Here is an 18430-nt window from a genome sequence, read left to right on the forward strand (position 1 = left end):
GCTGACACGAGATGTCATCCTTTTACTGCTTACCGGTCACGATGCTTTTTATTACCTGGATTAGGGGGCTATATAAGCTTTCATCTAGGTTTTCCAAGAAACGCATTACGATAGACATGTTCTCCAAAACCTTACTGGTCCTGCTTTCAGCATTTCCATGGATCATGAGTCCTCCACTATGGAAGATTTGCAAATATTTTCGTTTTTTTCTTTACACTGCATTTTGCTGCATTTCGCATTTCTAGATAGAAAAAAAGTGGGATTCATATTCTCGATATTTTCTTCTTCGTTGTCTTTTATTCATAAGACACATGGCAAGGGAGGATACCATTTGAGAGCTTGAATTGAAGGCTTTCCTCTTACTTTTTCATTTTTCACATCATCTACGAGTGGGCGTCTTTTACGATCAAATCGATATACGACAGTGGCACAACATAGAATAGGCATTTCTCTTCTTAAAAAAGATTTAAGGGAAGAGTTGGTGCTTGTTCTCTATAACGCTGATGGCATTCGGAAGTGCTCCTGTCCATTCAGGCTGAGACTGAGACCCAAAAAGTTGGCAGGTACGGCAGAAAGAAGTCTGCTTCATATGATTGATGGAGGAAAAAAGAAATATGGAATGCGATGGATGATTAATTACTTTGAATGAATATGAAAAGTCTTTCCACAACCAATGCTCTGTCTTATGTGATACTACCGGTGTAATTTGACATGTCTATAATTGCCTCTTTGCCTGCTCCCCCTCCACCTAGTCTCATTTGACCTTGTTCTTGCTCTTGTCTCCCTCCACCTCGTCTTTTTGTCCTTGATTCCCGCCTGTCTTCTTGCTATGCCTATATCTATCTCCCTGTCTTAGTCTTTTTATCCTTACCCTGCCCCGCCTTCTCTGAATGCATCACGCGGTTTCAAACCCTCAAATGAGTTCAACGCCTCAAATGATTTCAATATTCTATATGATTTCAAAGTCCCAGGTGCTTTCAGTATTTTGTATGATTTCAGTATTTCTAATTGCTTTAATTTCTTTAAATGTTTTAATATATTATAAGATTTCAATGTTTTATATAATTTCAAAGTTTAGATGCTTTTAATGTCTTGTGTTGTGAGGGCGCACGTACCCTCTGGGCACGTGACCGGCTATACTAGCCGTTTTAGCTAGCTCTTTAGTATAAGTTGGAAGCGAAGCTTTCAACTTCTTTTCTAGTCTTCATCAATAACTATACTTCTAAATGATAACTCCTCTTTCGTTTCCCGAACCCTTTTACATGTGTGATTTTAGTATTTCTAATTATTTCAACTTCTTCAAGGGTTTCAATATATTATAAAATTTCAATATTCTATATGATTTTAAAGCGTGTAAGGCTTGAGGGGATCACAACACAGGATTTCCCGGTCGCATGCGGTACCCCCCAGGGATCGCCACTCTCCCCTATCCTGTATACCCTCTACCTTGCTGAGCTTCTCAATCAAGATAGAGCATAGTGCTTCGGATATACTGATAATATAGCTATATATTATATATTTAAGGATCTATTCACAAATATATGTATGCTCCACCGAACCGTTCGATGTATTCTATAATAGGGAGATCAGAATAAGGTCTTTTTCACTTCAGAAAAGTTTAAGCTACTTTATATATCAAGAAAACATAAAATTACAAATCTGACTATAAGGATAAATCAGGATTTAATTATTACACTAACCCCTCTAAAACTTATTAACAAAGTATAATTGATTTTATACTAGCTTAATATCTTTTTTGATTAGTGTTTAATGTTCTTATAATATATCAAAACATATATTGTGAAAGCTATATATATTATATTTTATATCTGATTAATAGCTTATACAACTTATGGATTATCTGTAGCTTATTTGCGAAAAGCGATTATTATCTGTATACTCCTTATTATCCTTTTCGATTTCGAAGTATGATTCGATAGGCTATACAAATAACACCCAAATGCAGGCTATATTCCGATCAATATTGGGATCAAGAAATATATCGATCTAGTTAGCAAAACGATTTATAGTATAATATAGAAAGCTTTATTTGTTTATAAAACAATCCCAATAATTATACTCCTTGTAGAAATTAGTTTCCTAGCTGGAATTGTTGTATTAGAGTAAGCCAAATTGAAATTTGTATTTTGGCTTTAGATAATAAATACACAATATTTACTTATAAATCAATTAAAGCTATATATCAAAAAGAGAGGACAAGGTACAAATATTCTGAAAGGTTCTAATACAAAACTGTAAAGAATGGGATAAGCGATTTTTGCTACCAAACGCCCTAGATTTTATAATCTCATTTTTCTTCTAAATGCTATATTAATTCAATAAATAATATAAATAAAGAGAATATTATAAAAATATTCAAAGAATAATAAAACTTAATCCCTTAAAAAGATTATTCTGTATTTTCAAACAGATCTGAACAATATAACGAATATAATCACTGTGTGGGGTTCGGCTTTGCAATCTATTATGGTAAGTAATAGATCGATAGCGGCTATAGCTATATATATAAACAATCGTATATTTTTGATATTAAGGCAATCGGCGCATAGCAAGAACTAAAATACCTCCTAAGCATTATTGATTGTCTCTATTAGGAATGAATATGGTTATATATTAATAGTACTTCAATAATCTAAGGAATACAAGGAAGCATTATTGCCTTCTCTCAATAAGCATACTACAAGTATTATCAAACAATATAATACTACAATATTGTAATCAAATAGTTCTCTGGATATATTGAGATTGAGGGCAATGAAGCAGCCAATCGTTTTACTAATCAGAGCATAGCTGGGCTGCTTGACTCTAGTTTATTTTGTCTTTTTATAATTAATAATTCCCGCTTTATCCTATATATCAAATATCGATATTCCGAAAATAGATAATAAAAGGAAAAAAGAGGCCTGATCTTCGAAATATATAATATATAAAAACCAATATATAATATCTTGAAGCCGGAAAGCCTTAAGCTTTTTTATAGAATATTATATAGATTTATAGTGATATGGACTGGATATAATGACTTTATAATCTATCATATCAGATTTAATTACGAAAATAATATGAATATCTATATATATAGAATTGAGAAAAGCCCATTACATTTCTTTCAATATTCAATCAATAATCAAATACACAATAACTAGCTGCTTACACCAAATCGACTTCGATTCAAATGGGATGCGATAGTATATATCAATTATATCCTATAAATACAATATAGCTTTACTGATCTTCTCACTAGATCTAGATTTTATATTAGAATATACTCAAATTATATGAAATTATACGAATTCTAATTTGCTTTAATACCTTAAGAATAAGTTCTTCATTCTAATTAATTTAAGACTTACATTAAATAGCTATAAGCACTTCGAGTGCTTTCCTAATCAATAGTAATTGATCTAATTATTCGCTGATATTTGGATGGTATATGAAACAAAGCCCTTTGAAATAGGATCACAAACCCTTAAACAGAATAGCCGCAGGATCGCCATAAGCAATACTGAGCAAGGGAATACCAAAGGCAACAAGCCCCTGATTAGCTAACATTATATTACTATAAGCGGCTGGAATGCTAGCGGCCTATAGGCCCGCTTTTTAGTATATCTAGAATACCCCTTGGGAGGTCAGATATTAGACGTTAATCACTATAAATAAATAAATAAATAAATATATGATTTTAAAGTTCTAAGTGTTTTTAATGTTTTGTACTACTTTAATTTCTTTAAGAGTTTTAATATATTATAAGATTTCAATATTTTATATTATGTCAAAGTTCCAGGTGCTTTTAATATCTCATGTAATTTCAGTCTCTCCAACTGTTTCAACTGCTTCAAGGGTTTCAATATATTATAAGATTTCAAGGCTTCACCTGTCAGTCGAGACACTTAGCCTTCTACAGCTCCACCCACCAGTCACATGATTGATGATCCTCCGCTGGCTTATTTCAGTATCAAATCAAGCCCAGCTCCTCCAGAAATGTTTAATTAACATTCACATCTTTTGGAAATTCGAGCTCCTCAAACATTTCTATATTGCGATCCAAATATCAATGGTGGTTTCATTCATCAATCGTTTCGATCATCTGGTACTGTTTAGGCAACCGATCAATGTTGTTGAGACGAATTTGCATCACTTCTCACATATCAACTGTCTTGGTTCATGTATGTATTTGACACATTCCATCATCTCAAGATAAATTCATTGTATCGTATCAATGCCATACATACCGAGAGGTAGTGCTAGTTATGGGTTTTCTTCATGTAGTGTTACACATGGTCCCGATACTATAAGAAGCTATCGCACACTTTGTGGTGTTGTGTTGGGGTAGGTTAGATGTTTGAACATATGCAAGTTACAGATCATGTACGGCATTCATAAATATTTGTTCCATTTTACACCATTTCTTTTGGATTCATTTTTCTTTTATGCCGAATGGCAGTCCATTAGCGCAATTCTTACTTTTGTATAGCGTGTTTCTGCATTAAATATTTCGTTATAAAGAATCAAAAATTCCGTCATCATGTTTGCTCAAAAATATTCAACATCCACCAAAAAGTTCAAAGATCCAAGAATGCATTTTCATCAAAGTCTACCTACAAACGGAATGCTCGAATCTAATTCGTCATCTGGCTGGGAAGATATCTTCCTATGTTATCCTATCTTCGACAACATTTGTACCCATCTGGATCCCAATGAAATACTATTGCTCCGAGCGACCACTAAACAGCTTTCTTTATTGTTTGAATCGCTTTTTTAAGACTCAATGGAATGTTAATCGTCAACTCAAACGATTTATTGAGGACCCTATCACATTTTGATCAAAGTTGGCTACATATAATGCCCTTATATCTGGAAGCTTTGCCTTACAATTTTTTGAAAGGAGATTTTGGCAAGAATCCGATCTAGATATCTATGTGAATGGCTCGGATGATTTAGAAAGTCACGATCGACTCGATGAGTACTTAGTCAACATTGAAGGCTACAAGTTACAGGCCGCAAAAGAGGATGAAGGTAATGACTTGCATGCTTATGCAGGCCACTTGTCAGATATCTTAGAGGTATTTAGTATCTCCGCCACAAACTTTCAATATATACTTACATGAAAATAGGTCAAAACATACCTCAAGATGGGCCTCACTGAGGAGAAGCCACTTCAAATCCAATTGATCTTGACAACTGATACTCCTTGGAATGCAATCATAAATGGCTTTAACCATACGGTTGTTGTGAACGTTATCTCGTGGAACTTCGCTTACTCGTTCTTTCCTCGTTCAAACTTTATCGATAGAACTACCTACGAACTCAAGGGGACCGGTAATCTATATTCCATACCTAATGGTAACCTTGAAAATACTATTGCGAAATATGAACACAGAGGGTGGAGATGGGAGACAGCAATGGCTTACGGTGAATGGAGAAGACTACGTTCGTTGAAATCTTCATCCAGCCTGAACGAGATTGAAGATTACTCAAAGATATGGACCATTATACTGGACACGGATGGTATCAATGACGAAGAACCTTTGATTGAATGTCAACCGTCTGTTGACAAGGAAGCAGACAGGGGCTTAGACGATGAATTGCGAAAAGCGGAGACAGAGCAGGCTGAAGTAGAGCAGCATATCATCGATGAATTAGAGGTATTCATTGCCGAGCTGGAAAGGGCTGCGAAGGGGGCACGCGGATCTAGACCAATACCTTGAAAAAGCGGAAAGATCGGAAGGAGTGGAGCATGGCTGGATTGAGTTCGGTTTGTGTCTCAGAGGCGAGGCAAAGTCATTAGTTGGATAGCATATGGAATCTGAGTGAACACACACAACAAATTTCGAAGGAAACTTTTTCTTCGAAATACAACCCTTTCGCGATCGATTTAGATTATAATTATTAAACCAAATTGATTGCAATTGCCCTCAAGTGATTCTGATTAGTAATTGTTGTGATATTGTTGTTAGTGCTTTAAACACGAAACTTATATAAAAATTCGCGTAAATTTTCATTTTAAATCTTTAATATAAGAATATAACTCTTAATATGGATTGTTTTAATAATCTATTAACATTTTGGGATATAGTTATAATAAAGGCTTCTTCTAAAGCCCTTATTATATCAAATACTTATTCTATTATTGTTTTAGGTATCCCAATATCTTTAAACTCTTCCTTGTCTTTTGAAAACCCTCAATTCGAAATCTCTAGCCCCATTCTATTAATCAATCAGTTAATCAGTTTTAGAAGAAGAGTTGAAGAGTTTAATTTACTTAGTGACCCTTCATTACTCAAGATATAATCAATACTATCTATATATTCAATCAGAATAAGAAATGTGGTTTTATAATATTTTTTAGTAATCAGAACAAACAATTCAGAATACAAAACAAATCAATTATATTAAAGGAAGTAATTCTAAAAGCGAGAGACTTTATATTATTAGTATTCACTTTCACTCAATTATATAACAAACAATCTAAGTTTTTAGATCTTCTTAAAATCTTTAGAGAATATATCGAAAAAGGAAAGTTTATTACAACCTTCAATATTATTGTATCTCAAATCACTTATCTCGAATCAACTATACGGAAAATCAAATTGCAAGTTAAAACACTAGTTAAAAATCTAATCCCAATTACTACAATATCAATTAAACCTAATTATGTAACTATAGCAAAAAAAAAGAATGGAATCTAATCAGTAAAGGAAAAGCTATTAAGCCTATTCTAATAGATAAGAAGATTGAAATCACTTAAAAACATCTAATCCTAATCAAACTAGAGATTATGAACATTGTTACGTAAGCGGACACAATAGGAGTTGTAAGCTTTACCACTACGCCACACACGCAATCTGTCCAAAAGGCACAGTATCAGGGATTGTTTCCTGATAGCTTACTACTATATATATATCCATATAACAAAGCCCTCCTCTTTAACCTTTTTCGTCCCGAAAAGACTAGTATAGGGGTTATTATACTATACTATAGTCAATCATATGATTTGTAATAATAGAATAACACTCTTCTATTATCCAATACCCTTACCATTAATAATCCATTATTAATGAATTCAGAATATCCAATCATTAAGCAGATACATCCTCGTCCCTAATTCGATCCACTTTTCAATTGGTTGTTCACCCAGTTCCAATTAAAAGCCCGAAATCAGAGATCCCAGAACGATATCCACAAGATAAAATCCCTGATACTCTGTTACGTAAGCGGACACAATAGGAGTTGTAAGCTTTACCACTACACCACACACACAATCTGTCCAAAAGGCACAGTATCAGGGATTGTTTCCTGATAGCTTACTACTATATATATATCCATATAACACAATGAAATCGTTGCTGGATATATAAAAAAGAGGGATATCGATTAATAAAGTATTCCTAAAAGGAATAGGATAAAAACTGATGTGAATATCAGGAAAAGATTAAGGATAATAATAATAACACATTTAATAAGTGCTATAATTAATAATTAATCGAATACAAAAAAGAAGCTATTAATACAAAATCTAATTTAGAAACCGAAATAGGATAATTCTTTGTAGATCTTGATATTGATAATATTAAAGAAGAAGCATTTTTTGTTAATTCAGAATCTATAAATAGCCAAGAGATATTCAATTAGTTATCAGTTAATACGATATTGTATATATTGATTAGAGATCCTATTAAAACTATTTTATCAGTAGAAAATATAATAGATATCTTTTACACAAATTATATAAGCAAGGAGTTCTTTGGTATATGTATTGATATAACTTGTATAGGTAAATCTACAGTTGGGATTGGATAATATCATACATGACAATAGGTATGCCCAGTGACATATAATCTACAAATAGTAAGAGCAGCGAATATACACTTTGGGAAGGGGACTGCAATATCAATAGGTTTATTTTGTATCGATACATCATTTGGATATATTGTTTTTCATATTGTGAATACTAATATTCCATTTTTATTGGAACTTAAGGATATAGATCGACTTAAAGTATTCTATAACAATATTATTAACAAATTCATCAATCCAATTAATCAATATTCTGTTATTAGAAGATATGGGCATACATTTTTGACATGAAAGATGAATATGGATTAGTTTTGTGTGAACAAGGGAATTCACTTCAAAAGAATGACTTCAATATAATGACTACTATATCAAAGGTATTTAGGCGAATACAAAGGAGACTAGCTCTTTCAGTAGTGCCTATATAAGGCCTACTACTTCCCCTCATTAGCTAGCTCTTTAAACAGAATACAATACAGACATTTAGGGGCCTACTAATGATAGTGGGAACCACGTCTCCCGTATTCCTGATCTCATTATTGAACCAACAAGTTTATTCAAAAATCTATTTGTTAGAATGACTACTATTTAATAACTATTAAACTATAGTGTTTATATTAATAATTCGGCCACCTATTTGCATAATGTTTTTATAGTGTATTACAATATATAGGCTACAATGAGAGTAATAATACTATAAAACATTTTATCAAATACTATAAGTATTATCAAATATATAATAAGTTACCCGAATATTTCAGATTCATTCTATTAAAAGATACTGAATTTAACTATACTATATACATCGACGTTATGTATATTGCAAACGAATCAGTTCTGCATATTATCGATAAGGCAATACGCTATCAAACAGCTCGGTTCCTTAAAACGTTTTAGCTAAATATATATTCAATACTCTTTGAGAGTGCTGAATTGATGTATATATGGAATTATTAGATTATATTATTTATAATATAGAAAAGAATTTTATAAGTAAAGAATTTATTCAGAATATAAAATCTATGTTAATTATCATCAAGAGTATATTAATTGAAGCATATAATTCTATAGATATAGTGGAGAGATATTATTACCCCCTATATTATATATACAAGATCTTGATTAAAGAGCTTGAAGATAACAATTTAATAAAAACAATAATCCTGCAAATAGCAGTAAAAGCTATGAATAATATAGTCGGACCGAATGGGCTTGTTCCTACACTGCTAGTTTATAGGATATATTCTAGATTAAATGATATTAACCCATCAATCCCGATAATTATTTAATATATAAAAGCTACAAAGAAAGCTATAGCAGAAGTATATTATATACAAGCTAAGAGATAGGTTACAAAAGTACTCAGATTAAGGAATGGATTATTTATGATATTAGTCCTTACTCTACCGCTTAATTTATAAGTTTTAGTATGAAAAAAAGAAAAAGGTAGTAATACATTAAACAAATAAACTAAACTATACATTCTAATTGGAATGGATGGGGAAATATATAAAGTAAAACTTATTAGTAAACCAATTAAATTTCGATCTATATCTATATAATCTTTTTATGAAGAGCCTAAAGAAATCAAATCGAATAATAGTAATAATATAAATAGTAATAATAATAGTAATATTATAATAGTTGATATATTACGAATGGAGATACCACAATCGTAAACACTATTGTCAGCGATATAACCAGATATGTAACTATGTCATTGTATAAGAAGCAACTTAATTAATATAATCAATTTGATGGATATCGATAACAGAAACATATCATACATCACATTCCGATTATACAATAGTAGCAAAACAGACAATCAATAACGGATACTAGCTATATTATAACAAATCATATTAAAGGAATCTTACAATACCATGATATTATCAATGTGTGGTCGTAAGCAACCTGTTGCGTTGCTGAGTGTATCGGATCGCAATCCAATCGCTTTAATAACAACGATAATGATTATATTGATAATTGAAGTAAATGGAGATAACAATATATGGTTTATCTATAAAGTAATAATTGATTAATTCTATAAGAAGGATGGAAAGCGATGAGTAACCCTAAAAAATTGCAAGTACAATCAATATATACATTAAAACCCTAAGCAAGATGGAACTGAGCCACACTGATACGCTAAGGTCTGCGTGTATCAATAACATAATCAAGATTATAAGATAAGTTGGATTTATATAAAGAACCCCTATACTAATTATAAAAATAACCCTAAAGGGAACTGCTAAATTTTATACTAATATACTCAAAACTAAGAGGGCACCTTAAATATCAAAGAATGCTAAAGCAAATATATCTAAAACAATAAAGACGATATAAGAGTACAAACAACAGAAGCGAAATAGCTATATAATTCTTATAAAGATAGGAAGTGGGTAATAAATGATTATTAATAACCTTTTCGAATTATAATTGAAGATTATAGAAACAGTTCCTAAATTAAAGCTTAAATTAATCCTCTCGCTTTATTGTAATAGGATGGGGTAAACCCTAAAATATAAAATATCAAAGGAATACAAGAATCTTTTACAAAACGAAAATCGTATACAGCTGATCACCGCGTTTGATATGGATAATACTCAAGTCGCAGAGACCTGATATAACTATATTATACTTCAGGTTCCTTACAACACACTGAGCATACTTACAATACTTCTAAATACAATCATTCGAGAAAAAATCAAGGCGCAGGTAGAAGAGGAATTAATGTAATATAGAGTCTCTAAATACAAGATAAACCCTTTCACAAAAAGAGCTAACTGGATTATTAGTTTCAAGAAGATAGTAAAACCATTCCGGCTATTTAATGTCAGTGAATACTCGAAGCCCTTTGACAGGTTGTGATACCCTTAACTATAACAGTACTTCAATGGGTGCTAGTTATACTATAACCCGTATGTGTGTTATTATTCAGCTTATTACTTTAAATGCAGCAAACTAATTGCTAAACATATCGATAAAAAGATTTATAAGTAATACCAAAACGATACTTAATATACAGAATATCTAGAACCTTTCTAATCCATATATAACAATTACCCTGCAGTATTACAATCAGTTAATGGAAAACTAATTAGGCTTATCCACTGACAAGTAAGAGAAGTCAGGATTATTGACTGAAGGGAGACTCAAAAAGTATGTAAGGGAAAGATATCTACTCCAACACTAGCTAAATAGTTTCAAATGATTATTCTCAGACCCCCTATACCAGGGGCCTATATCACTACCTACAAAAACGAATGGCAATTGGTGAACTAATCATCCAAACAGACCCGATTAGGGGAGGGCCTTTTTAACAATCCGATTTATATTCCGAACTGTAACCTTCCGCATTGTACTAACAAAGGGATAAACTATAATGTAATAGTTATAGCTGAAAAAGTTTTTTCATTTTTCAATTCTGAAATAAGCAAAGAGAGTGAGTCAAACACTAATGAAGCTGTTACTACCTTTATATAAGTTGCACAATTAGTATAAACTTAATAGGGGGAAGGGGGTTTATAATTGCATAAGCAAATATGGGGTGTGGACACTTCAATCATATTATTTTCTTATAAGTTGCTGGAGAGGCTAATATGGATATCATTTGTATCCAAGAATCCTGACTGTATGATAACTTAGCAATCCAAAATTATGTTGCATATGACTGATATTAGTTGATCGATATCTAGGGAGTGGTTGACAGTTTTGAGTATAAACTACAAATAATCACCTATATACAAAAAGAAGGCAACTTGAAGATCAAATAAATGAGGCAGACTGGAAACAGGGATTTACTTTGGATTAATGTTAATGGGTACTCAATCCTCAATATTTATCATACCCCGTTTGATTTACTAACAATAGAATATATACTCGGATTAGAAATCACTTTAGAGACTGATATAGTTATTGGAGGTGACTTCAATACTAAATATAATCTGTAGGAATCCGGAGTAGCAATTACCAATCAAAATGATACGTTTGTATAATAAACTACTGAATAGGGAATGAAGTATATCGAGATTCCTGATGTCTCTATGTATGCAAGGGGATATATTCTAGACCTAACCTTTTCTAATCTAATCACCATTATAACAGTAATCGATAACAATCTGTACAGTGATTCTGATTACATTACTCAAATTATTATCATCTCGGACAAAGGAATCTCTGAATATAAGCAAGCGTATATCCGGATACATAATTCAGATTTACCTTGCCTAGTAAGCATAATAACCAATTACTTAGCGAATTTCCAGAACCTGGATCTCTGATCTATCTATGATATTGACAAACTGATTATTAGACTTATAAGTATACTAAATATCTTTATAATAGTTGTAGAGTAGAAAGGCTACAAACCCTATCAATTATTTCTATGATAAATCGATAAGTGTAAGAAGGCATATTGAATATATATATAAGTTAGGAGAATTGGAATTGCTAACAGAATAACAACTGCTTAGTAGAACTTACAAAGAGTTATGCGAGTATTAAAATAAATCTATTGAATTAAATGCTTAGACAATGTATAAAACGATTAGGAACTATATAAAGTCATGAATTAGTATAAGCTAATCCTAGAAGTAGATTTCAAGGTCCTTTTTTTAGTAATCGAAGATCAAAAGATTATTAATATTAAAGAAAAAGCTGAAGTATTTTTTATAATAGTATTCGATTACTTCAAAGTATTGGATAATCTATAGTACAATCTATTATAGGAACAGGATTGCTAGATAACCTTATCATAAAAAAGAACAATTATTATAAAGGAAATGGAAAAATATGTAATAAAAGTTAGGAGTATATTACCCGAAGTCGATTAAGCAATTGTTTGTTTTTTCAAGGTATACTAGTTTAGTACAAAGAGTATAATATATAAGATTTTCGCAGTCTGCCTTAGGTTTAGCTATTACCCTAATAAGTAGAAACTTGCTGAAGTAATTATATTGTTTAAGGTTAATAAGAAGGATAGGATATCCCCGAGATTATGAAGACCAATTGTATTGATATTATATATTGAAAAAGAACTAAAAAGATATATTACTAGTCAAATTACATAAATAGCTATAAGATATAATATTATCAGCTCTTAGTATTACAGAGTACTACCAAAAAGAGCCGATATTGATCTTACAACTGCCTTTACTCATAATATTAAATTTACTTTAATAGCTAGCAAAATGATTATACTAATAATAATAGATATACAAAATACTTATAATATATTCCTTAAAAGACAACTCCTACAATATATAAAAAAGCAAGATTAGTTTATAGCGTTTTTGTAATTCGTTAATTCATTTTTAATTAGGAAATATGTATATATAAGACTTGAGGGAATCACAATATAGGATTTCCTAATTATATATAGTATCCTTTAGAGATTGCTATTCTTCTTTATTCTGTATACTCTCTATTTTGCTAAGCTTTTCAATCAAGATAGAGTATAGCATTTCAGATATATTAATAATATAACTATATATTATATATCTAAGGATCTATCTATAAATATATATATACTCTGTTAAACTATTTGATATATTCTATAATAAGGGAATTAGAATAAAGTCTTTTTCGCTTTGGAAAAGTTTGAGCTACTTTATATATTGAGGAAATATAAAATTGCAAATCTGGCTATAAGGATAAATTGGGATCTAATTATTATACCAATTCTTTTAAAACTTATTAACGGAATATAACCAATCTTATATTAGCTTAATATCTTTTTTAATTAATGTTTAATATTTTTATAATATATCAAAATATGCATTACAAAAACTATATGTATTGTATCCTATATCCGATTAATAGTTTATATAGTCTATAGACTATCTATAGCCTACTTACAAAAAGCAATTATTACCTATATACTCCCTATTGCCCTCTTCAACTCCGAAATATAGTTTGATAAACTATATAAACAATATCTAAATGTAGATTATATTTTGGTTGGTATTGGGATTAAGAAATATATTGATTTAGTTAGCAAAACGATTTATAATGTAGTACGGAAAGCTTTATCTGTTTATAAAACAATCTTGATGATTATACTTTTTGTAAAAACTGGTTTTTTAATTAGAATTGTTGTATTAAAGTAAATCAGATTGAGGTTTGCATTTTGGCTTTAGATAATGGATATATAATATCTATTTGTAAACTGATTAAAATTATATATCAAAAAAAGAGGATAAAGTATAGATACTTTGAAAGATTTCAATACAAAACTGTAAAAAATGGGATAAGCGATTCTTGTTATTAAGTATTCCAGATTCTTATAATCTTACTTCTTTTTTAAATGCTGTATTGATTTAACAAATGGTATAGATAAAAAGAATACTGCAAAAACATTCAAGAAATAGTAGAACTTAATCTTCTAGGAAAACTATTTTGTATTTTTAAACAGATCTAAACAATATAACGAATATAGTTATTGTGTGGGGTACAGCTTTGTAATTTATTGTAGCAAGCAATAGATTAATAACGGTTATAATTGTATATGCGAATAGTTATATGTTTTTGACGCTGAGGCGATTGGTGTGTGGTGGGGACTAGAATGCTTTCTAAGTATTATTAATTGCTTTTATTAGGGATGAATATGATTATGTATTGATAGTATTTTAGTAATCTAGGAAATGCGAGAAAGTGTTGTTGTCTTTTTTCAATAGATATACCATAAGTGCTATTAAGCGATATAATATTACAATATTGTAATCAAATGGTTCTCTAGATATATTGAGATTGAGGACAACGAGGCAGCCGATTGTTTCACTAATTAGGGCACAACTAGACCGCCTGACCCTGGCCCATCCTGTTTTCCTATAGTCAGCAACTCCCGCTTTGTTCTATATGCCAAATGTTGGTGCTTTGAGAATAGATAATAAAAGGAAAAAAGGGGCCTGATCTTCAAAACATACAATATATAGAAACCGATATATAATATCTCGAAGCCGGAAAGCCTCAAGCTCTTTTATGGAATACTATACAAACTCATAGCAATATGGACTGGATACAATAACTTTGCAGTTTATTATATCAAATTCAATCACAAAAATAGTACGAATACCTGTACATATAAGATTGAAAAAAGCCCACTACATTTCTTTCAATATTCAATCAATAATCAAACACGTAATAACTAATCGTTTATATCAAATCGATTTCAATCCGAATAGAATATAATAGTATATATTAATTGTATTTTGTAAATACAATATAACTTTATTAACCTTCTTACTAAATTCAGATTCTATATTAGGATATATTCAAACTATACAAAACTATACAAATTCCAATTTGCTCCAATATCTCGAAAATAAACTTTCCACCTCAATTAATCTAAAACCCACACCGAACAGTTATAAACACTCCGAACACTCTCCCAATTGATAGCAATCGATCTGATTATCCGCCAATACCCGGATGGTATACAAAACAAGACTTTTTGAAACAAAACTATAAACCCTTAGACAAAACAGTTGCAAGATCGCTATAAGCAATATTGAGTGGGGGAATATTAGAGGTAACAAGCCCCTGATTAGCTAATATTATATTATTATAAGCAGCTGGAACACTAACGGCTTGTAGGCCTGCTCCTTAGTATATCTAGAATACCCCTTGGGAGGTCAGATATTAGATGTTAATTACTATAAATAAATAAATAAATAAATAAATGGATATCGATATTAAACTATTATTACTACAATTAACTATATTTTTACAAAATGATACACCTACATAATATAAGAAATCACAATACAAGGAAGTTGATGGACTAATAGAAAATGAAGTCTTTAAAATTATCTCAAAAACTAATATACCATTTGGAATATAATTATTTAAATTACAATTTGTTAATAAAATAAAAGAAGAAGGTATTAATAAAATATATACAAAATTACAATTAATGATTTAGATATATCAAAATACAGACAAAACTATTGTTTTGATATAATCATTAACTATTCAATATGTTAGCCAATATATTATATTTGTACTTACTGCTATTTTACAAGTGTCAAATAAGTATATTCAGATTTATTTATAGAATATCATATAGATATACACCCAATCAATTATAACTTTAAATAGATCTATTTATATAAAAGTATTAGAAAAGATTGAATTTGATTTCGGATATATACTATATATCATAAAGCCCTTGTATAGTATATTAAAAACAGAAAATCACTAATTTGAAATCTATTATAATTATTATAGGGATAGGCTAAATATAATGTAATCTATATACAATCCCTATTTACTTTACTCTAATAATAATATTAGCATTATAGAACTATAAACCAATAATACTTTTATAATTATAAACAAAAGATTTATATAATTAGAATAAAAGCAATTAGAGAAAGCCAGATTTATAGCTAAAAATAGAGAATAACTCACCAAAGATTATCCACTTAAATTTAATAATGATTTAATCATTTTTAAGGATAATAAAATCTATCTGAATCAGGAGAAATAGTGTGATAATCTTTGAATAATTATATTGAAAAGTATTAATATACAAGAAACAAGGGAAAAGATTTAAAAAAATATCATTTTGAAGAATCAATATATCACTTAATATATAAAAGATATATATATTGCAATAGTATATCAATTAGAGACATTATATTATTTTTCAATTACTATTTAAATAATAGATTCAAAGAAAGAAAATACTATTAAGCTTAATAAGGTTATTAAATAATAAATGAACAATTTAAGAAGAGGATTAATCTTTATACCTCTCGATATGGATTCTATTGACTTAGTTGTTTTTACTAATATATTCTTTACTAATAATACTGATTTATTATTGTAAATCGACTATATTATATATCTTGTAGATAAATATAGTAATATTAATATTATTTACTGGATATTGGTTAAATATAAGAGAATTACTAGGAGTATACTAGCTTTTAAGCTATATGTACTAATTCTAGGTTTTGATATTGGAGCTGCTATTAAGGGTATTATTAATATTATTCTCAAACCTAAAAAGCAAATATTATTTATGTTTTGTATAGATTCTAAGTTATTATATAATCTATTAACTAAACTCGGTATAAGTACGGAAAAACGATTTCTGATCGATATTATAGCTTTACAATAATACTACGAAAATAGGGAGATTATGGAGATTAAATGAATTAACAGGAAATCGAATTCTACAAACACCATGATTAAAAACGGTGTATGTTAAGCTTTAAAAGATTTGATTGATATTAATAAAATAGTTATTAAAGTAACATATTAAATGGAAAAAGAATAATAGAAGGAGAACTAAGGGAGTAGAAATAAAACACTATACTTAAGATTGAATAATAAACTTAGGCTTAAAGTATATGATCCATTCAATTTAAGAGTTGTTAGTGTTGGGATATCGATTATGTGATCTAAGAGGGCATTGTATTGCACTAGTATATGTACTAGTGTATGCATTAGTGCTAGCATTTCTATTATATCAAGTATTAGCTTCCCATAGTTAATAATGATCAAGACAAATAATACAATCAATCATATTGATAAGAATGAAGTACTTTACACTTTAATCAACACCAAATTGATACCAACAATAATTAAATAGCGGAGGCTCCGAGGAGGAAACATGACAGAATTGACAACGAAAGAAAAAGCGAGTCCAAATCCAGTACCGACCGACTTTTCATGGGTCAAATCACCATAAAATCTTTAATTCTAGGCTAAATCGTCTTCCTTCTAAGATGACGATGTAAGTTGAATGGCAGTGCTGTGAGTGAAAAGTGGTTGTAATGATTGAACTGAGGGCCAAATCCACAGTGTAAATACGAGCCTCGAAATGATATACAAATCCACTCTTAGTCTAATCGTCGCAAAGTTCAGGTAAAGAGACGAAGAAACCTCTGAATGATACAAACCCATTGGCGACGCACTCTTTTCTGAGATCTCAAGGTCATGTGGAAAAGCTTGTCTACAAAATTATGTGTTTACTGAAGCAAGAGTATTTCCACAGCCAGTTGGGCCGCCGTCGAAGCATTCAATGAATCTCCCATTCCCGAGTCTGAGTCTTATTGTTGAAACTAGATACAAATGGTTTTCGAAAAGAATGACTTTTCTTGCACTGTAAAAAGTTCTCATACAGGAGAGGAGGAGTGAGGGCAAGGCTAGTTAATATACATTGTACTTCAAAATTGCCAAAGGGGAGATTGGCCGCTCAAAGGAGCTTACCAGCAAGGAGAAAAAAGGTAGCCGCAAAGCCTGCCATCGTACCAATACAACTTAATTACCCTCACGACTGATTGGCCGTGTCGAATATAATATTCACAACCTCATCTTGTTCTAGTTCACAAACATGAACCCGTCACTAAATATGCAACAATCAGCTGCCTGTAAGGTAATTCCAACCCAGATCGCCTTGGTTCAAGTAGTTTGGCCTCATGTAGAAAGTAGCCGTCTCGGAATGGCTTGTTCAAGATTTTCAACGAGACAATCACTGCTAACGTCTACTTCGGTCTTCAAAAGCTCTGAATGGAAAGCTTATGTATCATTCAGAACTCTGAGGAAGACTGGGCAACAGAATCAAGTGAACTGATCCGGACATACTCAAATAGTTCTCTCGGTA

The 18430-nt window shown here is 30.6% G+C and overlaps 1 protein-coding gene across 1 annotated transcript; it reads left to right on the forward strand.

Moving 5' to 3' along the window:
* Positions 1–4546: 4546 nt before the first annotated feature.
* EAF02_003286 (uncharacterized protein) lies at positions 4547–5729 on the forward strand (the record flags this gene model as incomplete). The annotated part of the gene is made up of 3 exons (XM_038899334.1): positions 4547–4764; positions 4907–5084; positions 5136–5729. 3 exons carry the CDS (start codon positions 4547–4549, stop codon positions 5727–5729), a joined length of 990 nt encoding a protein of 329 aa, XP_038761622.1.
* Between the last annotated feature and the right edge of the window lie 12701 nt (positions 5730–18430).

This window comes from Botrytis sinoallii (genome assembly GCF_014898435.1).
Source record: "Botrytis sinoallii strain Bc 23 chromosome Unknown BSIN_004, whole genome shotgun sequence".
Classification (NCBI taxonomy): Eukaryota; Fungi; Ascomycota; class Leotiomycetes; order Helotiales; family Sclerotiniaceae; genus Botrytis; species Botrytis sinoallii.